The following is a 27,880-nucleotide window of genomic DNA, read 5'->3' as shown; positions in this document are numbered from 1 at the left end:
TTGTTGATATGTAGAAATCCAGTTAATTTTTGCATATCAACTTGGTAACCAGCAACCTTGCTTATAATTCTGATAATTTATCTCAGCTAGATTCATCTTCTATAAACATGACCTATGAATGATAATTTCATTTCATCTTTTCCAATCCTTATACTTAATTTGTTTTTCCAGCCTTATTATAGTGACTGTGACCTCTAGTACAGTATTGAATACATTGGTTGTAGTGGGAATCCTTGTGTTGTTACTAATTTTAGAAGTGGGGGGAGAATTTTTCAGTATTTTACAATTTATTATATGGCTATTTTGGGTCTGTCCTTTCTCAGGTCAAGGAAATTCCTGTTACTAGTTACTAATTTTTTGTTGTTGTTGTTGAAATCACAAATGGCTATTGAATTTTATCAAATGCTTTTTCTGCATCTATTTAGACAATCATTTAACTTTTTTCCAGGTTTTTTTTTTAATGTGATAAATTATTTTATTGCTCTTTAAGTATTAAACCAACCTTGTATTCCTGGACTAAACCCAATTTAATTGTGAACTATTATTCTTTTTATACAAATTACTTCGCTGATCTTTTGTTTAGTATTTTTACACCTGTGTTCATGAATGAGATAGGTCTATAACTTAACTTTCTCGCAAACTTATTCTCTAGATTCTTTTGGGAGGACTCATGGGAGCAGTATTTCCCAATTTTTGGCATTTTGATAACAGTTTATCTGTGTCTTCCATGTGCTAAAAATCAGTTTTACTGAATATAAGACACTTTATATTTTCTTGTCTTGAATATCAAATACATTATTCTGTTTTCTTCTAGCATGAAGTGTTGCCTTTGAAAAACTAGTTGTTGGCCTACTGGGCTGAATTCTTATTTATTTATTTATTTATTTAGTTAGTTAGTTAGTTAGGGTTGTGCTGGGTCTTCGTTTCTGTGCGAGGGCTTTCTCTAGTTGTGGCAAGTGGGGGCCACTCTTCATCGCGGTGCGCAGGCCTCTCACTGTCGTGGCCTCTGTTGTTACGGAGCACAGGCTCCAGACGCACAGGCTCAGTAGTTGTGGCTCATGGGCCCAGTTGCTCTGCGGCACGTGGGATCCTCCCAGACCAGGGCTCGAACCCGTGTCCCCTGCATTGGCAGGCAGACTCTCAACCACTGCACCACCAGGGAAGCCCTGGGCTGAATTCTTTTATTTATTTATTTTTTTTTTATTTTTTTATTATTATTATTTTTTTTTATTTTTTAAACATCTTTATTGAAGTATAATTGCCTTACAATGGTGTGTTAGCTTCTGCTTTGTAACAAAGTGAATCAGTTATACATATACAATATGTTCCCATTTCTCTTCCCTCTTGCATCTCCCTCCCTCCCACCCTCCCCATCCCACCCCTCTAGGTGGTCACAAAGCACCGAGCTGATCTCCCTGTGCTATGCGGCTGCTTCCCACTAGTTATCTATTTTACATTTGGTAGTGTATATATGTCCATGACACTCTCTTACCCTGTCACATCTCACCCCACCCCCTCCCCATATCCTCAAGTCCATTCTCTAGTAGGTCTGTGTCTTTATTCCCGTCTTGCCACTAGGTTCTTCATGGCCTTTTTTTTTTTTCCCTTAGATTCCGTATATATGTGTTAGCATACTGTATTTGTTTTTCTCTTTCTGACTTACTTCACTCTGTATGACAGACTCTAACTCCATCCACCTCATTACAAATACCTCCATTTCATTTCTTTTTATGGCTGAGTAATATTCCATTGTATATATGTGCCACATCTTCTTTATCCATTCATCTGTCGATGGACATTTAGGTTGCTTCCATGTCCTGGCTATTGTAAATAGAGCTGCAATGAACATTTTGGTACATGACTCTTTTTGACCTATGGTTTTCTCAGGGTATATGCCCAGTAGTGGGATTGCTGGGTCGTATGGTAGTTCTATTTTTAGTTTTTTAAGGAACCTCCACACTGTTCTCCATAGTGGCTGTATCAATTTACATTCCCACCAACAGTGCAAGAGTGTTCCCTTTCCTCCACACCCTCTCCAGCATTTATTGTTTCTAGATTTTTTGATGATGGCCATTCTGACCGGTGTGAGATGATATCTCATTGTAGTTTTGATTTGCATTTCTCTAATGATTAATGGTGTTGAGCATTCTTTCATGTGTCTGTAGGCCATCTGTATATCTTCTTTGGAGAAATGTCTATTTAGATCTTCTGCCCATTTTTGGATTGGGTTGTTCGTTTTTTTGTTATTGAGCTGCATGAGCTGCTTGTAAATCTTGGAGATTAATCCTTTGTCAGTTGCTTCATTTGCAAATATTTTCTCCCATTCTGAGGGTTGTCTTTTGGTCTTGTTTATGGTTTCCTTTGCTGTGCAAAAGCTTTTAAGTTTCATTAGGTCCCATTTGTTTATTTGTGTTCTTATTTCCATTTCTCTGGGAGCTGGGTCAAAAAGAATCTTGCTGTGCTGTGATGTATGTCATAGAGTGTTCTGCCTATGTTTTCCTCTAAGAGTTTGATAGTGTCTGCCCTTACACTTAGGTCTTTAATCCTGGGCTGAATTCTTAAGTGTACATGGTGCTCCTTCAGTCAGTAGTTTCAATTTTTTTTTTTTTAATTTTCAAGAAAGTTTTCTTGAATTACAGTTTTTACTGTTTATTCTCTTATGGTAGTGCATTTTAAAGACTTCTGTTTTCTGAATGTTGGATCCTTGTTATGTCATTAAGTGGTTGCTTTCTCTCATCCTTTTAATCTCTTCATTTCTTTTGATTTCAAAACTGTTCCTACTCTTTACCCTCTCGTTCTCTTAAAGCATTATCTGTTGTATGTATTTTCTCTTGGGTTCATTCAGGCTTAATCTTCATTTCTGAAAAGGTTAGGTTTTTTATCAAGGTAACATTGACTTCATAAAAATGAGTTGAGAAGTACTTTTTCTTTTACCGTTTTTCTCAAAGAATTTATGTAAGAAGGGTGTTACGGCATCTATTTTTTATTTTATTTACTTATTTATTTATTTATTTGGCTGCGTTGGGTCTTCGTTGCTGCGTGCAGGCCCTCCCTAGCCGTGGCAAGCAGGGGCCACTCTTTGCCGCAGCACGCGGGCCTCTCACTGCGGTGGCCTCTCCCATTGTGGAGCACAGGCTCTAGGCATGTGGGCTTCAGTAGTTGTAGCACACGGGCTCAGTAGTTGTGGCTCGTGGGCTCTAGAGCACAGGCTCAGTAGTTGTGGCACACGGGAGCTCATAGTTGCTCTGCGGCATGTGGGATCCTCCCGGACCAGGGCTTGAACCTGTGTCCCCTGCATTGGCAGGCAGATTCTTAACCACTGCGCCACCAGGGAAGTCCCTAGTAGGTTTCTTCATTTTGAGAATTTGGGGATAGGATACCTGAGAATATCCATTTATTCATTAAACAAATACTTATTGAGAGTCTTCTATGTGTTGGGCATTCTTTTAGGCACCTGGATATTTCAGTGAACAAATAAACCGCCCCCAATCCCCAAATTCCTGTTCTTTTGGAGCTTACATTCTTGTGAGAGGAGGAGATAAGCCAGCTCATTGATACAGTTGCAGACTCAGAATGACTGTGTCTGCCAAGGAGTTTCAAAACTAAGAAGCATTCACCTATCTTGGCATGGGAAGGAGATATGTAAAGTTAACTTACATAGGAGGTTCTCCATAACCTCAGAAAGCAGGGTAATCACCAGTTCTTGCCTAGAGCTCTGAACATGGTATCTTAGAGTGGTCTCTGGGCTTCAGATATCGTGTCAGTTTTGCTAGAAAGACTAGTGGGCTCAGCATATAGTTGTATTCATGGTTGAGATGTATTATGGTGACATAGTAAAGATGAACAGCCGGATCATAAGGGAAAAAAGCGTAGGCAGAGCCTGGAGGGATCCATATTTAGGCTTCCTTATGTTCTTTCCCTCACAAGAGGGGGCACAGGGAGTGCACACACTTCCCCCAGCAGTGAAATTTCAGCAACTTGTGTGCAATGTGTGTGTCCAGGGAAATCCACTAGAGACTCTGCATTCAAGGTTTTTACTGGGGCATCTTCTTCCTAGTTATACTACATTGTTTGTATAACCTAGGCACTGTGAGCCACCTTATCAGTTAGGGAAAGGTGGGGATTTCTTTGCTGGGAGGCCTTTCTAAAGATAGCATCCTCAGGTCTACTGTGTTAGCACTTTTCTGCACAGTTACCTAATGACTCTGGATGGAGATTGCTGAGGTGAGTCTGGGGAGGGATAGTAAATATTTACAGTCGTCTTTCCTATCATGCTTTGGGAGTCATTGTTTAAGGAAATAACCCTACATTCAAATAAAGCATTTTAGGTAGGACAGTGTTTGCTGCAGCACTGTTTTTAATAGCAAGAAATTAGAAACCACTTGAATCCCCAATGGTAGGGGAACAATTAAACATTTTAATGTATATCCATTTAATGGAATGTTAGGTAGCCATAAAAATAATGTTCATGAAAACATAATAATGTGGAAAATTGCTTTTGTATAATTGGAAGAACATAGGGTAGAATGCAGTAACTAGTGTAGGATCTTGACAGTAGTAATGGATGCCAGACAACTTTCTAGTTCTGAAATTTGCAAATGCCCTTAAAACACAAATTTCCTCACAAAAATGTGGGGAAATGTAAGAAGTTAACTTTTTATTATGGGAAAAAATTTAATTTATTGAGGTAGAGTGAATATTGCAGTGAACCCTAATGTACCCATCACACAGCTTCACTACTCATCAATGTTAACACAAAAGTTGGAGTTATTTGTAAAGAAATTTAAATAAATTTTATTAAAACATGTACACTGCATTATTAGGGTAGTAACATTAACATGCAGTAAATGTATTATATAAATACATAAGTTTGTAATTTATCTGAAGCTTGTTTTTTTTAAAAATATTTATTCATTCATTCATTCATTCATTCATGCTGTTGCAGCATGCAGACTCTTAGTTGAGGCATGCATGCGGGATCTAGTTCCCTGACCAGGGATCGAACCCGGGCCCCCTGCATTGGGAGCCCAGAGTCTTACCCACTGGACCACCAGAGAAGTCCCCTGAAGCTTGTTTTTTATGGCAAATAACTGCCGCTGTCATTTTCATCATTAATATTATTAATTGCGTTTATTTGGGGGGAACGTTTTTCCCAAAAAAATGTTTTTCGTGGGGGGTTGGAGTAACCGGATATATGACTACAGACAAGGAAAAACAAACCCAAACTGAGAATTGGGTGGATGGAGGTTGTGTTATAAGTTTCTCTCACTTAGTAGCACTTCAGCAGTTTTTATGTCATCAACTTTCAGAGTCTTTTGCAGATGGTTGAAATTAGAAATGTGGAAACATCTTTGAATGCCGGGAGCTACTATAAAGTGTAATCTTAATTGTTGAGTAAAAAGTATACAGAAAAAAGACTGGAAGAAAATAAACCTAAATGTTAACTTTGGTTATCTTTGGGTAGTAGACAATGGGTGGGATTATTTTAGGTTCTAGTTTTTTGCATTTTTGCATTTTTCTGTACTGTTGGCAATTTTGGGTTCATGACCAAGGGTAAAAAGGAAAAGACTTGAAATTGCTTCTTTATCGTCACAATTTTATAAAAATACATGTACCTTTTTGCATAAGGCAAATAAATTGGCATTGGGAAAGAAATGTCAGAAAATTGCTATAATTGAAAGAAAACTTGGTATATAAGTCAGACTTTTTAAATGATTGTATAGATTTGCTAGAGACTATGGTGAAAATTTGAGGGCCAACCTTATAAGCTATAAACTTAGTAAGACTTTGCATCTGTCACTCTGTTTTGGCAGTTTTGAGATTTAAACACTAATAAAGATGTATGAGAATGATGTGACCCACAATTTGTTTGAATCGCTGAACACTGTAAAAAATGGAAGTCATAATCATTTGTAAAGGCACTAGGGGATTGATTATACCATAGGCCATTGAGTATTGGGTTGAACCATCTGAACCTATTTTATAGATTAAAAATGGTTGAATACCTGTAACTTCATACAGTTGAACCTGTTAAAAATTATAATATTTCATCCTTTGTTCAAATTGGTTTACTTAGTTTGTGTTATATATTTATCTCAAGTTACAGGTTGGTGTTTCTGTTAAGGTTGCAGCTAATAGAAGTTATTACTAAAATTAAAATTTTTTTGTTTTTTGGGTATTTGTTCATTGGGAAATGTGTCTTTATAGAGGAACATTATGATCTCAGTGGGCTTATGCGCTAATTTATGTATCTGGATCCTAAACTTTGGCACTGTGGAGTTTTACATCAATTCAGAGTTAGGAGCGATGGTTAAAGATTATTTTTATTTTCATCGAGCAGTATAATTTGTGTTGAACATGTTTATGCACTTAGAGCAGGTAGGGTTCCTAAACAGAGTAGTCTGTTTTGCTGGAAATTTTGTAGATCTGTTAATTGAGAGAAATATATATTTCTTCTTTATGTGAAGAGTTAGGCTAGAGAAATTGAAAAGTAAGTGAGTAAATTGGCCTGCTCTCCTGTCTACTGATAATCTTTTATTGCTTTCTCTCCTCACATCACTTGTTTGGTATGCAATTTTGGGTAAGTTGCTTATTTTTCTGGCATTAGTAAGAGTAAGCAAAAATTAATGAGGCTGTATATTCCAGGAACCTGCTAAGGGCTTACAAGTATTATCTCATTTAATTCACCTAACAATCCTGTGAGCTAGACTTTGTTATTACCAGAAATTTATGGATGAGGAGGTCTTTAAGTGGCAGAGCTGGGATTTGAACTCAGTCTTGCAGCAGAGCCCACCTTAGCCCTAAAGTTACATTGCTACAATAAATGTCCGAAGAAATTCATTTCAGGAATCTTGTTGAAGCCATGATAGAGCCAGTGTTGGTGAGATGATACTTATGTTGAAATCACTGTATAAACATTTAGAATATTTTATCCTTGTTTATTATAATGCATTGTTTTAGGTAGTATTTTAATAGGTAGATAGTGCTCAAGTTGGACTTCTTACATGTAGTACATGCAACTTACTTCCTGGTCAGAGATTTCCTTCCCTGTTGCAAATGAACTCTAAGACTGTTCTGTAGCCCTTCTTTTACCCTGCACTATTGGGATAGAAGAATAGACCAAGAAGGAGTACTGTGGGCAGTAAATCATCACTGTGCTTTTTTTTTTTTTAAATGAAAGTCTTTTTTTTTTTTTTTTTAAACACTATTTTATTTATTTTATTTATTTATGGCTGTGTTGGGTCTTCGTTTCTGTGCGAGGGCTTTCTCTAGTTGTGGCAAGTGGGGGCCACTCTTCATCGTAGTGCGAGGGGCCTCTCATTATCGCGGCCTCTCTTGTTGCGGAGCACAGGCTCCAGACGCGCAGGCTCAGTAATTGTGGCTCACGGGCCTAGTTGCTCCGCGGCATGTGGGATCTTCCCAGACCAGGGCTCGAACCCGTGTCCCCTGCATTGGCAGGCAGATTCTCAACCACTGCGCCACCAGGGAAGCCCCATCACTGTGCTTTTTAAGGCATGTTAAGTGGTTACCTGTGAGGAGTGGGATTTTGGGAGACGGGGAAGTACTCGGACTTTTCACTTTTCTAGTTTTGTATTGTTTATTATTGTTATAATACAAGTATGTTTTGTATTAATAACGGGAAAACTCATGAAACTACAAAAGATTCTTAAGTAATTTGCACTTTGGTTAGTGACAGGCTACCAGCTGACTTCCTAGTAGTGAGGAGGTTTTACCAAAATCCTGTTTTGGAGCTTTCCTGGAGAACGTTCCATCTTACGTGTGCAGTCACGTGCTCTCTCGGCAGGCGCTCTTTCTCTTTCACACACACACCCACACACACCCTTACACCCTTCTTTTGGACCATTCCTTTGGGACAAGGATGCTTAGTTGAGTGGATATAAGTTCTAACAAAAGGCATTGTAACATAACCTCTCAGTGTCTCAATTTCCTTATCTTTAAAATGAGAACTATATGTTAAAATAGAAAAATAGCCTAGTATTAAGATATATATATATGTATGTATATATACATATATATGTATGTGTGTATACATATGTGTATGTGTGTGATACATATATGTATATATGTATGTGTGTATATGTGTATAGTTGCTTTTTAAGGTAAATTGTTATAAGCTAGAGGAAGAGGAGTTAGTCATGTTATTAATACATTAAAGAAATGAGGCATTGAAGTATATGCTATTCTACCTACCAGGAACTTCTAGCTTCAGGGAGAAAGCTGGAAGAGAGCTTATATTATGTACATTATACATGCCAATGTTTATTGAGCACTTGTATTTTAGCATACATATATGTTCACATTTATTGACTACTAAGTGACAGATATAGTTCAGAACTCTTCATATTAACTTATTTTACTCTAACAACTATAAGGTATATACTTTTATTATCTCCATTTTATACATAAGGAAGCTGAAACATGGAGAGGTTAAGGAACTTGGCCATATTGACACAACTTGTCTGTGTGTGTGTTTTATTTTTGATGAAAGAAAAAGTAGCTGTCAGACATTTTTTATTTATAAGAATAAAATTGAAATTAAATTATTCTCATGCTCCAAGGTCATGACAGTATAGAGAAGCATAAACGAGAACTCTATGCCTCACCTCTGGGGCAAGCATATCGTTACATGAAAATTCGGTCTCAGGTTGTCTGAATCCTTTGCTGGAAGGGTTATAATTAAAGTGTTTAAAATGACTTATCTTAAAGTTAAGGTATTAATCTGACTTGGAGTGATTCTAGATCAGACCTGTTTTCTCTTTACCACAGGCTTATGTAACTGAATGTGTATCAGTAGAATAGATTCAGAAACTTGGCTTTTTATACATACTCTTTTCAGTCATTCTAGGTGAAATATTTATGTGTATATGTACAATACATAAATATTTGTATGTGTAGATAGATAGAATGGAGATATATATGGTTCAGAAATAGTTTAGTGAAACAATTAAATACAGAAACACACCCATGTTTATATCAGAATGTGACACATGACTAGAGATGTATTTCAGATCAGTCGGGAAAGGTAAAATTTGTGAGAAATTGTATGATATTTCCCTTTGGAAAAAATTCTAGATATGTACAGTTAAATTTTAAGTGAATTAAATGTCCAAATGTTAATATTTTAAATCATTATAAAAAATGTGGGTGGTATTTTTATTGGATTCCTGAGGGAGAAAGTATATTAGGAAATAAAGAATTTGGACTGCTCTTGTGATAGGTCATTTAACATGTTCATTTAACTGCCAAAAAATTAGAATATTTGGTTTTAAATAGGAGATCAGACAGTGGAATAAATGATGAAGTGCAACATAGTCAACAAAAATAATAAGTATATCCACTAAGTATACAAAATACTGTATATGAACATAGATATATGTTCTGTTTATTAACCATGTTAGAGTGGATGTTTAAAGATGAGTCAGAAGTAATTCTGGAGTGTTAAACAGTGTAAACTTGTTGAATTCTTTTAGTTTCCTATACTTTCAAATGCATTTTAAAAACTAATGAAAAGGAATGATTTAAATGGAATATTTTATCTTGTTGAAATAATTTCTAACTTTATTATGGTATTTCTGTTTTTAATCTCTGCCTTGTCAGGCATAATGTGAAAAGTATTAATTGAAGAAAGACTTTACTGTTCTGTATAAATCAGCTTATCATATGTAATATGAAAAGTAACAATTAAAACCTGGAATGAATTAAAATATTTTCAGAGTAAAGGAAGTTTTAAATTTAAAAAAATATGAAGTAATGGCTGAGTAGCAGTTGAATCTAATATTAGAAAGGTCTTATTGAACAAACTCATTTCTTTTTGGTAACTGGTATTCTGGTTTTAACCTTTTGAAAACATGCTTTCTAGATATTTTTATTTTGTTTTGACTCTCTGCTAAGGAAGATGAAGACTTAAGGCACTTTAAAAATGAAATAATGAAAAATTGATTCATTGTCATAAAAAAGGTGCTATAACTATAAAGTAATGTTGACCAACCAGAGCTGCTAATATGTCCAAATACATGTGTCCTTTTTTAGACTGACCACCTTGGGAGGCCATACTTGTATAATAATTAACATTTATTGAGTGAGTTTGTGAGTGTGTGTGTGAAAGAGAAGGAGAGAGAGAGGAAAAAAGAAGTTATTAGAAGGGGCCATGACAGACTGCTCTAATGGGTCAAATTGTGGTTTTATTTATGTTGTTTTCCTAAAATTGTTCTTCATAAAATAGGATGTGATTGATCTCTAATTTGAGTAGTGACATCTCGTTACATGTTTTATGTGAAGTTTTGGGTTTACAATAGATTTTGGGGAGCAGTTCAGTAAGAATAGTAGCATAATTAGGAGACAGGTGGTTGTATTTTGAGATGGGGTATTCTTTAAGGATGGTATGGTCTTTATAGTGTCTTTTATAATTTTTTTTTTTTTTAAACATAGAATGGCTTTTGGGCAGGTCACTGCTATTTCTTTTGTTTTTTAAAAAAAATTAATTAATTTTGTTTTTGGCTGCATTGGGTCTTCGTTGCTGCGCACGGGCTTTATCTAGTTGTGGCGCACAGGCTTTCTCTAGTTGCGGCGAGTGGGGGCTACTGTCTGTTGCGGTGCACGGGCTTCTCATTGCAGTGGCTTCTCCTGATGCGGAGCATGGGCTCCAGGTGCGTGGACTTCAATAGTTGTGGCACACAGGCTCCATAGTTGTGGCTCGCGGGCTCTAGAGCACAGGCTCAGTAGTTGTGACGCACGGGCTTAGTTGCTCCATGGCATGTGGGCTCTTCTCGGACCGGGGCTCGAACCCGTGTCCTCTGCATTGGCAGGCGGATTCTTAACCACTGTGCCACCAGGGAAGTCCCTTTTATAATTTTTTTCTTTTTCAAAAGTATAAGCGTTTATTGTATAATGAAGAATTTCATGGATCATGGTAAAATTACATATTCTTCAGAAAAATCTCACCTCTTGTAATTGAGAACCAAATTTTTGGATGTATCAGAAATGACAGTTTGATTTCTAAAAAGATTAAAACTTCTGAAATGTGTTAGCTATAACAGGAGTCAGCAAACTACCTATTTTTTCATGGTTAAAAAAAAATCAAAAGACTAATACTTTGTGGCATGTGAAATTCAAATTTTAGTACCCATAAGTAAAGTTTTATTGGAACGCAGCCACTTTTGCATTATAATTGCAGAGCTGAGTAGTTGTGACAGAGACCCTATATGGCATTCTCTTCACTTCTTACTGCTTCGGTGCACTACGAATTTCAGTGCTGCAGTTATAACTTGACAGTATTTTGAGTGCCATGTGTATTGCCAGTCTGCAATATTTATTTATTTATTTTTTATACCACTGCATATCCATCATGTCAAAACAAGAAAAGAAGAGAACAATGGACTCTGAATGGCATGCTTTTTACGGCACAGTGGAGTGTGTATTATTTTATTATTGAATTAGATAGCAAGAAATTGTTCTTATTTTGCAGTGACACTGTGTGATAGAATACAGTATATGTTGACATTTCTAGACTAAGCATACACCACAGTATTCTCAAGTCTCAAATTTTTAAAGTAACAGTCCATTTAAAATGGAATATCTCATTACAGCATAACTTCATAAAAAATAAAATTGAAAATGAGGCTGCCACCAAAATAAGTTTCTGAGTGACTCATTCGTTAGCCAAGCAAAGAAAGCTATTTACTGATGGTGAGTTAATTAAACTGTGTTTGATTGCAGCAAAGAAATGTGTCCAGAGAAAATAAACTTGTTTTAGACTATTAACTTTTTGGCAAGAACAGTTGACTTAAGAGTTGAGGACATTTGAAACAACATCAATAGTTAATTTAAAAACAAGGCGAAAGATTTAGAGTGGTTTTCCTTGTCTCTTGATGAGTTCACAGATTTTATTGATACTACTCAGTTGTTGTTTATTGGAGGAGTCAATGCCAAGTTTGAAGTGGCAGAAAAATTAGCCTCTATGAATAATCTGTGTAGAACAACCACAGGCAAGAGTATTTTCACAGTTGAGAAAACACTAAGTACAACCTGAGGTGGAATCTGCTAAGACATGCTACAGCTGATGGTGGTAAAAATATGTGTGAAACAGAAAAAGGCTTAGTTGGACACATTTACAAAGTTTGTAAAAATGTGAGGTGTTCAAAGCCTGCTGTTATTCATTGTATTATTCATCAACAGGTACTTTGCAGAAAATAGGTGAATTTATCACGTTATTGAATCAGTATTGTTAATGGTGAACTCCATTTGCTCTCATGGACCTAACTAGCATCAGCTGAACAAATTTTTGTTAGAAATAGAAGCTGAATATCCTGACTGGCTTAGCAGTGGTAACATTTTATTGCAGTTTTTTTTTTTTTTTTTTTTTAAATAGATGGACTGGGAGTAATTTTTATTTTTATTTATTTATTTATTTATGGCTGCGTTGGGTCTTCGTCTCTGCGCGAGGGCCTTTCTCCAGTTGCGGCAAGCGGGGGCCACTCCTCATCGCGGTGCGCAGACCTCTCACTATCGCAGCCCCCCCTGTTGCGGAGCACAGGCTCCAGACGTGCAGGCTCAGTAGCTGTGCCCCACGGGCCCAGCCGCTCCGCGGCATGTGGGATCCTCCCAGACCAGGGCTCGAACCCGCGTCCCCTGCACCGGCAGGCAGACTCCCAACCACTGCGCCACCAGGGAAGCCCCTATTGCAGTTTTTTGATTTTAGGACTGAGATTGAAATTTTTCTGAACAAATGGGACTGCCCTCAACCACTATTATCAAATACTGATTGGCTTTGGAAATCAGCTTTTTCTGCAGAGTTGGAAATATTTTTAAATGAATTTAACCTAGAATTACACGGCAAAATAGCGCTGATATGTGAAATTTAGCTGCAGTAAAGTCATTTGAGTGATAACTTAATGTTTGAATTACAAGTACCATCAAGCTGCTTTATACACTTCTCATCCCATCAAAGTGAGATCTTCATTCCCACATGAATTTGCTTGAATATATTTTCCAACCTCAAACTACAGTTCCAGCAGCATTTTTCAGACATTGATGCAAGTGCAAAGAATGTTTCCATAATTCAGAATCAATTTAATTGTGCATCTGAGGAACTTCTACCTAACCTTCAATTGGAAGTGATTAATCTGCACTGTAGTGACATACTGAGAGGCAAATATCAAAAGAATAATCTAATAGACTTCTCTAACTGCCTTTGAGATAATGAATATGCTCAATTAAAGTCATGTGTTTCCAGGTTTATATCAGCATTCAGCAGTACTTATTTTTCAGAAAAGACTTTTTCAAAGATAAATCCATAAAATCTGATCATCATTATCAGATGAGTACTTGGAATATATTTTGATTATAGGAAACCCAAATTAAGCAGAATGTTCCCCCCTCCCCTGCCAATTGCATTCTTTTCATTATCAGACTGATCTATTACAATATATTATATAGAGTTATCGTATACATCTTTCTAAAAAATATTTTATTCATTCATTTATTTTTGGCTGCATTGGGTCTTCATTGCTGTGCGCGAGCTTTCTCTAGTTGTGGCAAGTGGGGGCTACTCTTTGTTGCGGTGCGCGGGCTTCTCATTGCTGTGGCTTCTCTTGTGAAGTATGGGCTCTAGGCACGCGGGCTTCGGTAGTTGTGGCACACGGGCTCAGTAGTTGTGGCTCATGGGCTCTAGAGCACAGGCTCAGTATTTGTGGCACATGGGCTTAGTTGCTCCACGGTATGTGGGATCTTCCTGGACCAGGGATCGAACCCGTGTCCCCTGTATTGGCAGGCGGGTTCTTAACCACTGTGCCACCAGGGAAGTCCCATTACATCTTAAATTTTGTCAACAAAAAGTTTATGGGAAACTTTTCTCTCTTGTTACATAAACATCTACATGATTTTGCCCAGTGGCCTACAGAGACTAAAATATTTATGATTAGGCTCTTTCCAAAGTTTGTGGTATCCTCTGTTCTATAGCACTGCTTCTCAAACTTGAGTGTACATAATTTTCTGAGGCTCTTGTTAAAATATGGATTCTGATTTGGTAGGTCTGGAGTGGAACCCAAGATCTTGCTTTTCCTATAAGCATCTGAGGTGATAACAGATGCTGCTGTCAGTGGACTGCATTTTGAGAAGCAAGGCTCTAGTATTCAAGGTTAGGTAGATTTTTAGGCAGGTGTGCTAATATTTGTTAAGCATCTCTTATGTGCCAGGAGTTATACCAGGGTCTTTGGGACATACTGACTCTTTAAAATCTCACAAAAACTTGTTAGAAGGTGTTAAGGACTACAGTGGGGTTGGGAACCCTAGTAAGGGTTTTCAGTTAGAAGCTAATTGTTTTGTTTTGTTTTCCCTTGAATGTACAGCTTCCTCTAGGACCTCATGGAGGAGAGGAAGCTATACATCTAAGAAACAAAAACAATGGGAAACAAAATACCACATTGTTAGCTGGTGCAAGTCAAAGTAGGGACTAATGTCCTCATCTTTCCTGCTAAATTCTATTGGGTCAGCAACCAGTTTCCAAGCCAAAGAGTGGACATAGTATATATAGCACATACATGTTTTGTAAACATTTTCTCGCAGTCTCTTGCTTGCCTTTTCATTTTTTTTTTTTAAATAGGTGTATTTATTTATTTATTTATTTATTTATTTTTGGCTGCATTAGGTCTTTGTTGCTGCACGCAGGCTTTCTCTAGTTGCGGTGAGTGGGGCCTACTCTTCATTGCGGTGCGCAGGCTTCTCGTTGCACTGGCTTCTCTTGCTTAGCACGGGCTCTAGACACACGGGCTTCAGTAGTTGTGGCACACGGGCTCAGTAGTTGTGGCTCGCGGGCTCTAGAGCACAGGCTCAGTAGTTGTGGCACACGGGCTTAGTTGCTCCGCTGCATGTGGGATCTTCCCGGACCAGGGCTCGAACCCGTGTCCCCTGCATTGGCAGGTGGATTCTTTTTTTTTTTTTTTTCCCACACACACACACTGTATTTTATTTTTACAAGAGATAGATAGACTGACACCAAGCATTGTACATGGATGACCACAACAAAAGCAACAATGATTGCAATTACCAAACATGAAACACACTTATACTATGTCATAATATTGACATTCAGTCCAGTAATCCTCCACTGTAACAGCTGGCAGGTGGATTCTTAACCACTGTGCCACCAGGGAAGTCCCTTGCCTTTTCATTTTTATAACCGTGTTTTTTGAACTAGCAAATTCAAATTTTTGATTAAATCCGATTTATTATTTTCTTTTTTATAAATTATTTTTAAGAATTGTGGTAAAATATACATAAATAAAGTTTACCATTTTAACCATTTTTAGATGTTATGGTTCAGTGGCATTAAGTACATTCTCACTGTTGTACTGCCATCACCACCATATCTCCAGAACTTTATCTTCCCCAAGCAAATCTCTGTACCCATTAAACACTAACTCCCTATTCCACCATGTCCCTCAGCCCTTGGCATCCATGATTCTACTTTCTGTCTCTGTGAATTTGACTACTCTAGGACTTTAGTATAATAGCCATGCTATTTTCCACAGTGACCACACCAGTTTACATTCCCACCACCAACACACAAGGGTTTGTTCATACAGTATTTGTCCTTCTGTGTCTTACATATTTCACTTAGCGTAATGTCTTCAAAGTTCATCTATGTTCTAGTCAAAATTTCCTTCATTTTTAATGCTGAATAGTATTCCATTTTATGTGTATACTACATTTTATTTATTCATCCATTCATTCATTGGTGGACACTTAGGATGCTCTTTCCTTTTGGCTATTGGGAATAATGCAATCAACTTGGATGTACAAATATCTGAGTCTTTGCTTTCACTTCCTTTGGGAGTGAAGCACACCCACATACACACATACACACAATCAGAGGTGGAACTTTCTGGATAATGTAGTAATTCTATGTTTAATTTTCTGAGGAACTGCCATACTGTTTTCCATAGTGACTGCAGCAGTTTACATTCCCACCACCAACACACAAGGGTTCAAACTTCTCCACATCCCTGCTAACACTTGTTATTGTCTGTTTTTTGATAATAGCCATCCTAATGGGTGTGAAGTGGTATCTATCTCATTGTGGTTTTAATGTGCATTTCCCTAATGATTAATGATATTGATATCAGTTTTACATCTTTATGTTTAAGTATTTGATCCATTTTGAGTTAATTTTTGTATTTGGTGTTAAGGTAAGGGTTCAACTTAACATTTTTGCATGTGGATATCCAGTTTTTCAAATACCATTTGTTGAAAAGACTTTTTTCCACATAGAATGGTCTTGGTGCTCTTATTTCTGGGCTCTCTATTTTATCCCATTGGTTTATATGTCTGTCTTTATACTAGACCATATATATATTTTTTGACTTTTGACAAAGCCACCAAGGCTATTTATTGGTGGATGCAGAATTTTGCTGTTTTTGTTTTTCAATGAATGGTGGTTAATAAAACAGGAAAACCACATGGGAAAAAATTCTTGCCCTCATACCATATACAAATAGTAATTTAGGATAAATCATGGACCTAAGCAGAAAAACATAAAACTTACAAAGATTACTATGTTTTTTTTTTAGTTATTTCTGAGATATACATTTTAAAGTAATAACTAGAATTATGATTTATAACATTATACCAGAACATATAAGATTTTTAGAAATTTCATGTAATGTCTGAAACATTATATTAACATATTTCCATACAAATAACCCAAAGAAAATTTAGTATTAGTTGTTTTTTTTTGTTTGCTTGTTTGTTTGTTTTATACTGCAGGTAGTTATTAGTCATCAATTTTATACACATCAGTGTATACATGTCAATCCCAATCTCCCAATTCAGCACAACACCATCCCCACCCCACCGCAGTTTTACCCCGTTGGTGTCCATACGTTTGTTCTCTACATCTGTGTCTCAACTTCTGCCCTGCAAACCGGTTCATCTGTACCATTTTTCTAGGTTCCACATACATGTGTTAATATACGATATTTGTTTTTGTCTTTCTGACTTGCTTCACTCTGTATGACAGTCTCTAGATCCATCCACGTCTCAACAAATGACTCAATTTCGTTCCTTTTTATAGCTGAGTAATATTCCATTGTATATATGTACCACAACTTCTTTATCCATTCATCTGTCGATGGGCATTTAGGTTGCTTCCATGACCTGGCTATTGTAAGTAGTGCTGCAATGAACATTGGGGTGCATGTGTCTTTTTGAATTATGGTTTTCTCTAGGTATATGCCCAGTAGTGGGATTGCTGGATCATATGGTAATTCTCTTTTTAGTTTTTTTAAGGAACCTCCATAGTGTTCTCCATAGTGGCTGTATCAATTTACATTCCCACCAACAGTGCAAGAGGGTTCCCTTTTCTCCACACCCTCTCCAGCATTTGTTGTTTGTAGATTTTCTGATGATGCCCATTCTAAGTGGTGTGAGGTGATACCTCATTGTAGTTTTGATTTGCATTTCTCTAATAATTAGTGATGTTGAACAATTTTTCATGTGCTTTTTGGCCATCTGTATGTCTTCTTTGGAGAAATGTCTATTTAGGTCTTCTGCCCATTTTTGGATTGGGTTGTTTGTTTCTTTAATATTGAGCTGCATGAGCTGTTTATATATTTTGGAGATTAATCCTTTGTCCGTTGATTCGTTTGCAGATATTTTCTCCCATTCTGAGGATTATCTTCTTGTTTATGGTTTCCTTTGCTGTGCAAAAGCTTTGAAGTTTCATTAGGTCCCATTTGTTTATTTTTGTTTTTATTTCCATTACTCTAGGAGGTGGATCAAAAAAGATCTTGCTGTGATTTATGTCAAAGAGTGTTCTTCCTATGTTTTCCTCTAAGAGTTTTATAGTGTCCGGTCTTACGTTTAGGTCTCAAATCCATTTTGAGTTTATTTTTGTGTATGGTGTTAGGGAGTGTTCTAATTTCATTCTTTTACATGTAGCTGTCCAGTTTTCCCAGCACCACTTATTGAAGAGACTGTCTTTTCTCCATTGTATATCTTTGCCTCCTTTGTCATAGATTAGTTGACCATAGGTGCGTGGGTTTATCTCTGGGCTTTCTATCTTGTTGCATTGCTGTAGTTTCTGTTTTTGTGCCAGTACCATATTGTCTTGATGACTGTAGCTTTGTAGTATAGTCTGAAGTCAGGGAGTCTGATTCCTCCAGCTCCATTTTTTTCCCTCAAGAATGCTTTGGTTATTTGGGGTCTTTTGTGCCTCCATACAAATTTTAAGATTTTTTGTTCTAGTTCTGTAAAAAATGCCATTGGTAATTTGATAGGGATTGCAGTGAATCTGTAGATTGCTTTGGGTAGTATAGTCATTTTCACAATATTGATTCTTCCAATCCAAGAATGTGGTCTATCTCTCCATCTGTTGGTATCATCTTAAATTTCTTTCATCAGTGTCTTATAGTTTTCTGCATACAGGTCTTTTGTCTCCCTAGGTAGGTTTATTCCAAGGTATTTTATTCTTTTTGTTGCAGTGGTAAATGGGAGTGTTTCCTTAATATCTCTTTCATATTTTTCATCATTAGTGTATAGGAATGCAAGAGATTTCTGTGCATTAAATTTGTATCCTGCAACTTTATCAAATACATTGATTAGCTCTAGTAGTTTTCTGGTGGCATTTTTAGGATTCTCTATGTATAGTATCATGTCATCTGCAAACAGTGACAGTTTTACTTCTCCTTTTCCAATTTGTATTCCTTTTATTTCTTTTTCTTCTCTGATTGCCGTGGCTAGGACTTTCAAAACTATGTTGAGTAATAGAGGTGAGAGTGGACATCCTTGTCTTGTTGCTGATGTTAGAGGAAATGCTTTTAGTTTTTCACCATTGAGAATGATGTTTGCTCTGGGTTTGTCATATATGACCTTTATTATGTTGAGGTAGGTTCCCTCTATGTCCACTTTCTGGAGAGTTTTTATCATAACTGGGTGTTGAATTTTGTCAAAAGCTTTTTCTGTACCTATTGAGATGATCATATGGTTTTTCTTCTTCAATTTGTTAATATGGTGTATCACATTGATTGATTTGCGTATATTGAAGAATCCTTGCATCCCTGGGATAAATCCCACTTGATCGTGGTGTATGATCCTTTTAATGTGTTGTTGGATTCTGTTTGCTAGTATTTTGTTGAGGATTTTTGCATTTATATTCATCAGTGATATTGGTCTGTAATTTTCTTTTTTTGTAGTATCTTTGTCTGGTTTTGGTATCAGGGTGATGGTGGCCTCATAGAATGAGTTTGGGAGTGTTCCTTCCTCTGCAATTTTTTGGAAGAGTTTGAGAAGGATGGGTGTTAGCTCTTCTCTAAATGTTTGATAGAATTCACCTGTGAAGCCATCTGGTCCTGGACTTCTGTTTGTTGGAAGATTTTAAATCACAGTTTCAATTTCAATACTTGTGATTGGTCTGTTCATATTTTCTATTTCTTCCTGGTTCAGTCTTGGAAGGTTATACCTTTCTAAGAATTTGTCCATTTCTTCCAGGTTGTCCATTTTATTGGCATAGAGTTGCCTGTAGTAGTCTCTTAGGATGCTTTGTATTTCTGCGGTGTCTGTTGTAACTTCTCCTTTTTCATTTCTAATTGTATTGATTTGAGTCCTCTCCCTCTTTTTCTTGATGAGTCTGGCTAATGGTTTATCAATTTTGTTTATCTTCTCAAAGAACCAGCTTTTAGTTTTATTGATCTTTGCTATTGTTTTCTTTGTTTCTCTTTCATTTATTTCTGCTCTGATCTTTATGATTTCTTTCCTTCTGCTAACTTTGGGTTTTGTTTGTTCTTCTTTCTCTAGTTTCTTTAGGTGTAAGGTTAGATTGTTTATTTGAGATTTTTCTTGTTCCTTGAGGTAGGCTTGTATAGCTATAAACTTCCCTCTTAGAACTGCTTTTGCTGCATCCCATACGTTTTGGATCGTCGTGTTTTCATTGTCATTTGTCTCTAGGTATTTTTTGATTTCCTCTTTGATTTCTTCAGTGATCTCTTGGTTATTTAGTAACGTATTGTTTAGCCTCCATGTGTTTGTGTTTTTTACGTTTTTTTCCCTGTAATTCATTTCTAATCTCATAACGTTGTGGTCAGAAAAGATGCTTGATATGATTTCAGTTTTCTTATATTTACTGAGGCTTGATTTGTGACCCACGATGTGATCTGTCCTGGAGAATGTTCCGTGCGCACTTGAGAAGAACGTGTAATCTGCTGTTTTTGGATGGAATGTCCTATAAATATCAAATCTATCTGGTCTGTTGTGTCATTTCAAGGTTGTGTTTCCTTATTTATTTTCATTTTGGATGATCAGTCCATTGGTGTAAGTGAGGTGTTAAAGTCCCCCACTATTATAGTGTTACTGTCGATTTCCTCTTTTATAGCTGTTAGCAGTTGCCTTATGTATTGAGGTGCTCCTATGTTGGGTGCATATATATTTATAATTGTTATATCTTCTTCTTGGATTGATCCCTTGATCATTATGTAGTGTCCTTCCTTGTCTCTTGTAACATTCTTTATTTTAAAGTCTGTTTTATCTGAGTATAGCTACTCCAGCTTTCTTTTGATTTCCATTTTCATGGAATATCTTTTTCCATCCCCTCACTTTCCGTTTGTATGTGTCCCTAGGTCTGAAGTGGGTCTCTTGTAGGCAGCATATAAATGGGTCTTGTTTTTGTATCCATTCAGCAAGCCTGTGTCTTTTGGTTGGAGCATTTAATCCATTCACATTTAAGGTAATTATCAATATGCATGTTCCTATGACCATTTTCTTAATAGTTTTGGCTTTGTTTTTGTAGGTCCTTTTCTTCTCTTGTGTTTCACACTTAGAGAAGTTCCTTTAGCATTTGTTGTAGAGCTGGTTTGGTGGTGCTGAATTCTCTTAGCTTTTGCTTGTCTGTAAAGCTTTTGATTTCTCCATCGAATCTGAATGAGATCCTTGCTAGGTAGAGTAATCTTGGTTGTAGGTTCTTCCCTTTCATCACTTTAAGTATATCATGCCCCTCCCTTCTGGCTTGTAGAGTTTCTGCTGAGAAATCAGCTGTTAACCTTATGGGAGTTCCCGTGTATGTTATTTGTTGTTTTTCCCTTGCTGCTTTCAATAATTATTCTTTGTCTTTAATTTTTGCCAATTTGATTACTATGTGTCTTGGCGTGTTTCTCCTTGGGTTTCTCCTGTATGGGACTCGCTGCGTTTCCTGGACTTGTGTGGCTATTTCCTTTCCCATGTTAGGGAAGTTTTCGATTATAATCTCTTCAAATATTTTCTCTGGTCCTTTCTCTCTCTCTTCTCCTTCTGGGACCTCTATAATGTGAAGCTTGTTGCATTTAATGTTGTCCCAGAGGTCTCTTAGGCTGTCTTCATTTCTTTTCATTCTTTTTTCTTTATTCTGTTCCACAGCAGTGAATTCCACCATTCTGTCTTCCAGGTTACTTATCCGTTCTTCTGCCTCAGTTATTCTGCTATTGATTCCTTCTAGTGTAGTTTTCATTTCAGTTATTGTATTGTTCGTCTCTCTTTCTTTGTTCTTTAATTCTTCTAGGTCTTTTAAACATTTCTTGTATCTTCTCGATCTTTGCCTCCATTCTTTTTCCGAGGTCCTGGATCATCTTCACTATCATTATTCTGAATTCTTTTTCTGGAAGGTTGCGTATCTCCACTTCATTTAGTTGTTTTTCTGGGGTTTTATCTTGTTCCTTCATCTGGTACATAGCCCTCTGCCTTTTCATCTTGTCTTTCTGTGAATGTGGTTTTTGTTCCACAGGCTGCAGGATTGTAGTTCTTCTTGCTTCTGCTGTCTGCCCTCTGGTGGATGAGGTTATCTAAGAGGCTTGATGGGAGGGACTGGTGGTGGGTAGAGCTGACTGTTGCTCTGGTGGGCAGAGCTCAGTAAAACTTTAATCCACTTGACTGTTGATGGTTGGGACTGGGTTCCCTCCCTGTTGGTTGTTTGGCCTGAGGCAACCCAACACTGGAGCCTACCTGGGCTCTTTGGTGGAGCTAATGACAGACTGTGGGAGGGCTCATGCCAAGGAGTACTTCCCAGAACTTCTGCTGCCAGTGTTCTTGTCCCCACGGTGAAACAGAGCCACCCCCCGCCTCTGCAGGAGACCCTCCAACACTGGCAGGTAGGTCTGCTTCAGTCTCCCCAGGGGTCACTGCTCCTTCCCCTGGGTCCCGATGCGCACACTAGTTTGTGTGTGCCCTCCAAGATTGGAGTCTCTGTTTCCCCCAGTCCTGTCGAAGTCCTGCAATCAATTCCCACTAGCCTTCAATGTCTGATTCTCTAGGAATTCCTCCTCCCATTGCCAGACCCCTAGGTTGGGAAGCCTGACGTGGGGCTCAGAACCTTCACTCCAGTGGGTGGACTTCTGTGGTATAAGTGTTCTCCAATCTGTGAGTCACCCACCCAGCAGTTATGGGATTTGATTTTACTGTGATTGCACCCCTCCTACCATCTCATTGTGGCTTTTCCTTTGTCTTTGGATGTGGGGTATCTTTTTTGGTGAGTTCCAGTGTCTTCCTGTCAATGATTGTCCAGCAGGTAGTTGTGATTCTGGTGTTCTCGCAAGAGGGAGTGAGAGCATGTCCTTCTACTCCGCCATCTTGGTTAAATCCACTATGTTTTTTACTTTGGGACATGCAAAGTTTTCTTGGAAGGAATAGAAAAATAATAACTGTAAATAGAAAAATTAGATAATTTTCACTTCACCAAAATTAGACACTTCTGCTTGTCAAACATTATGAAGAAAATGGAAAAAAATATCAGAGCCTTGGAGCAAATGCTCTTCTTATCTGTCTATCTATCTGTCTCTCTCTCTATCTATCTATCTGTCTATCTATCATCTGACAATGACTGTTTCTGATGCAATAGCAGGATCAGAAAAAAATTGGAAGTACTGATGATACTTGAAAGTACATTGTCAGGAGTATACTTATAATAGAAACCAGATTCCAGGGACCTAAGGAGGATAGGGTTATAAATCACTAGTTCAAGGAAAGGATTAAATGGTAATATTAATAGCATGAAATTCAAGCAAAAGTTTTTTTGTTTTTGTTTTTTCTTTTTTAAAGACATATAAATGAGGCAGGAGGAGGCAGGGAGGGACAAGATGCAAGAGAGAGGGAGGGATACATGCAAATGCAAGATTCCTTGAATATCAAGAAGGAATGGGATCAAAAGCAAGAACTGAAGCCTTTAGCTTTTTGAAGGTAGCTACCTTTTTGTCTAAGATGGAAGAATGAGGAATGGCCAGGGAAGATATATGCAGGTACAGGAATGCTAATAAACATGGAAGGATGGCCATTATCCATGTAGTCCTCTATCCAGATGAAGATGGAAGGTAATGAAGGGAATTTTAAAGGGTAAGATTTATAGTAATAGCTCTTAACCTTTAGGAGAGGAATGTCAGGGTACATGGAAGTGGTCTAGTGTAATTTATAAATGCTCCACATGTGATTCTGAATTCTGATAATATCCTCCCTGCTCCCTTTGAGAACCAATCATTTATGTCAGTTCTAAGGTTTTATCAGTGCTTTAGTTTGCATAGTAGCAGTTACAGGAGGGCACTCATTTTTCCCCCTTAATTTTCAGGGTTATTGTTTAATAATAGATGTTACCTCAGTTATCTGCTTGATACATGTGTGTGTTGTCTGATAGAAACTGAAAACTATCTACTGTACAAAAAATTTTGGGGATGTGACAGTAATAAGAGTCTTCCCAGTTTAAAATTAGTCAGATAAAGTATATATAAGCAATAATACCACTTAGTGCCAAAATTCTGTATCAGCTTAGAATAGGGAGATTGCATTATGAGAAGTGGTATTTTTCAAGCTATGGACCTGGGTCCATTAATGGCTCATGAAATCAGTTTAACAGCTCACAATCAGTGTTTTTCCTTTTTAATGGACTAGAATAGACTAGAAAATATTGGAGTGTACTGTATACAGTAAGAAGTATTTGTGGAACTTTTAATATATGTATGTATGTGTGTACTGATTTGGGTGAAAATATATTTCTTAATGTAGATTGCAGTCAAAAGTATTGGAAATCCACCATCACCATAGATTATTTTGATAAATAAGTGTGGACATTATAAAAATCTTTAAGTCCTTACTTTCATCTGTTTTTAGAATTCACTAAGTTTATATTTACATCTCAACTAATTACATACACATATTTTGTGATGTGTGTATATAAATACATATATATGTATGTGCGTGTACTTTTTTGTTTTGTTTTTTTATCTTAATAGGTGCAATGGATGAGCTTCATAGTCTGGATCCAAGAAGGCAAGAATTATTGGAAGCTAGATTTACAGGAGTTGCAAGTGGGAGCACTGGGAGCACGGGCAGTTGCAGTGTTGGAGCTAAAGTGAGTAAAATTGTAATCTTTGACATTTTTTCCTTGTATTAAATGATATAAACTATATTTTGTAAAGGATCCCTACATACGTACTTAACAGCAAATTATACTTACTATAATTTTTATAATGTGTAGAAAAAAATCCATTGTTTTTATACCTGATTCCTAGTATAGCATAATATATTTTGGGGCATTATGTTATAATATAGCATAACAGGTTTCAGGGGTAAAAAGGAGTTTGGTAGATTGTACTGCCTTTCTCCCATTTACATAATTTTTACCTCTCCTGTCCTTTGTTTTTGATTCTTCCTTGCCCCATCACCCATGTTTCTATTGTGTATGTTCCTATCTGTACATTAATCCACTGCTGCGTAAAATTACTAGTGTATCTGTTGGGCCTTCCAGTGGTAGATATCAGGTTGTCTCCAACTCCCCACTACCTCACACTGCAGTGAATTTCTTGTAATTGTTCCCTTATGGAACTTTGTGAGCATTTGTTTAGAATATATTCCCAAGAGCAGAATTGATAAGGCATAGGGTATGTATAGATTTAAATTGAATAAACAGTGCAAGATTGCTATTCAGAACAGTTGTATAAAACTAATAAAACTAACCTGCACTCTCAGCAGATTAGTTTTGTACAACTGTTTCTATATCTCCATATCCCAGAAACACTTGGCATCCTCCAGATTCCTCATTTTTGATAGTCCAGTTGGTACAAAATAATGTATCTTTGTCTTACTTGTACCACCAGTTATTTTGAGCTTTTGTTCAATGCGTGTTAGCTCTTTGGGAGTCTTATAAATTGTTCCAGTTCTTTGCCTATTTTTCTGTCAGAATTACTTTCTTTTTCAAACTGATTTTCCCATGTTCCTTGTATATTCTACATATTTATTCCATGTTGATTACATACAGCGCAAATAACTTTTGCCATTTTGTCATGTCTGTTAACTTTGTTCATGGTATCCGTCATTGTACAGAACTATTTAATTTTGTTGTATTCAAACTCACCAATTTTTTTGCTTTATGGTCTGTACCTAAGAAAAACAGTCGTCACCATTAACCATCTGGGTCAAATAGACCTTTTTGCTATGTTTATATTTTGTTATTTTACTAATTTACAACAATAAGAATAAAACTATAATGAAAAACAACTTTATTAGAAATTTTATATGAATTTAAACATACTTAAAAATCTCTTTGTATCAAGTAAATCTTGGTGCACAAACATCATAAAAGATGAAGGATATTGTTATGTGTCCTTTGAGCATAATGAAATGGTCCAGGTTCTTGTTGCAGAATATTGTATGGTGAAGTCCTTCAGTTGAATGACTTAACTGATGAGAATACCATGTTTCCCTTTTTTTTCCCCCTTAGAAATGTATTGTCCAATTCATTGATTCTTGAATTTGTGAAAATTCATCTAGGATACTGTCATTTGAAGACTCAGATTTCATTTATATAGTCAGTGTCACCATCATCAATTTTAGGTGCTGTTATCTCTTTGTATTTATTTTCTGATTTGTCTAATAATTATAAATTGTCTTCTTCTGTCATTTTCTTCTCTTGATTATCTTAAGTGGAAAATGAAAATTTCTTAATTCTCAGCTGGAGTCAAATGAAAGCTAAAATCAGACTACAAAGATGGTTTCTTAGTCATTTATACATTTTTGAAAGATGATGTGGTACTTCGGGCAAGGCAAGAAGATAACTAAAAGATCAAAATTTATTTGACTATTGCATCGTCCTTTTAGGTGATTTAATCTGTGTTGTTTTTCTATTTCTACTATAATAAATTATCACCAAGTTGCCCAAAACAGTACAGATTTATTATCTTACAGTTCTGTAGCATCAGAAGTCTGACACTGCTCTCATTGGGCTAAAATCAAGGTGTCTGCAAGGCTGCATTCCTTTCTGGGGGCTCTAGGGAAGGATCTTTTTGCCTTGCCTTTTCCAGCTTTGAGAGGCTGCCTGCATCCTTGGCTGGTGGTTTCCTTCCTCCATCTTCAAAGGCAGCAATGTTGTATCTCTCTTACAGTTCTTTGGCAGTCATATGTTTTGGACCATAGCCTAGAAGGTTCTTCACCTTTAAGTACTCATGTGATTAGATTGGGCCCACCCCAATTTGGATAAGCTGGTATAATTTCCCCAATTCAGAATTCTTATCCTTAATCACATCTTCAAGTCCCTTTTGCCATGTAAAATAACATTCACAGGTTCTGGTGTTTAGGGCATGGACATTACTGGGAGGCCAATATTTTGCCTATCATACCATCATTCTTCCATTTTCTTTTTATTTTAGTGGTTTTTCTTTGTATTAGCATAGTTGGGAATAATTGATGAACAGTGATAAGTAATGATGAGTTCCTAGGATGGTATAATAACAAAATATAGGAAAAATAAGATCAGTAAGATCCCGTAATGTATTGTAGATTGATGAAAGGCCAGTGGACATCTGGTAATTAATTGCAAGCTAGAATGTGTTTTATTCTATTAAAAATAAATCTTATTTTTATTCTATGGATGATCTCTAAGAAAGAATAAAAGTCCTGAAATATTAATTATTACAAACAGAATTACTTGAAAAAGAAGCTAAAAAACTAAAATTGGGTCCAGTGGACTCTGATGGTATTCTAAAAGTTAAATACTTCTTCCCCACCCCTGAGGCACAAAGATATTCTACAGCTCCTTCTATTAATTGTACAGTTTTACTTTTATATTTACTCTTTAGTCCGAGGCCTTATCTTTTACATAATATTGATAGAGATCGAGTTTTATTTTTCTCCATGTAGTAAACCAGTTTTCTCCACAATGCTTCTTAAATTATCCATATTTTCCCACTGACTTGTACTGGCACCTGTATCATATATTAAGTTGCCATGTATATATACCAGTCTGTGTCTGAGATTTCTCTAATGTTCCGGTGGGCTCTCTGTGTTCTTGTGCCAATATCACATAAAAAAGAATACAGTTGTATTTTGGTATGTCTTCTTTATATGGTAGAGCAAGTCTCTCCTTTAATCTTCTTTTGTAAGGTTGACTTAATTATTTATGGATCTTTATTCCCTCATAAAATTTGAGCATCTCTTTATTTGCTTGTTAGCATTTGGGGATTATTCTTCTATAATAGCTTATTTGTATCTTTTTCCTTAAAAGATTCAAATGGAATTTTTATTCTGAATGCATTGAATTTATAGATTACTTTTGGGAGTACTGAAATCTATAAGATTAGGTTGTACATGAAATGTCTTTCCATTTGTTCAGTTCTCTCTGTAGAGTTCTTAAGAATTCTTGGCTAGTTCTTATGAATTTTGGGGGCTTATTCCTGGATACTTTAAAGTTTTTGTGGCTGAAGTATTATTATATTTTCTAGTTGGCTATTGCTGACCTAGGGGTTTTTTTTATTTTTATAGGCTGGTCTTGTATGTAGCAGTCTTGCTTTTGGTCTCTTACTGGTTGTACTACTCTGTTGATTCTCTAGGTTTCTCTAAGAGAAATAGTTATGTTCCCCCAATT

The 27,880-nt window shown here is 36.6% G+C and overlaps 1 protein-coding gene across 1 annotated transcript in view; it reads left to right on the top strand.

Annotated features, from left to right (window-relative positions):
- Window positions 1-27,880, top strand: part of TLK1 (tousled like kinase 1) — a 164,368-nt gene that overhangs the window by 23,741 nt on the left and 112,747 nt on the right. The window contains exon 2 of the mRNA XM_007183263.2: window positions 24,255-24,373. Coding sequence (XP_007183325.1) covers window positions 24,255-24,373 — 119 coding nt within the window. The remainder of the gene's footprint in view (window positions 1-24,254; window positions 24,374-27,880) is intronic.

This window comes from Balaenoptera acutorostrata, chromosome 8, assembly GCF_949987535.1.
Source record: "Balaenoptera acutorostrata chromosome 8, mBalAcu1.1, whole genome shotgun sequence".
NCBI lineage: Eukaryota > Metazoa > Chordata > Mammalia > Artiodactyla > Balaenopteridae > Balaenoptera > Balaenoptera acutorostrata.
Note: the sequence above shows the minus strand (reverse complement) of the source record. Positions and strands in the feature narration are given on the sequence as shown.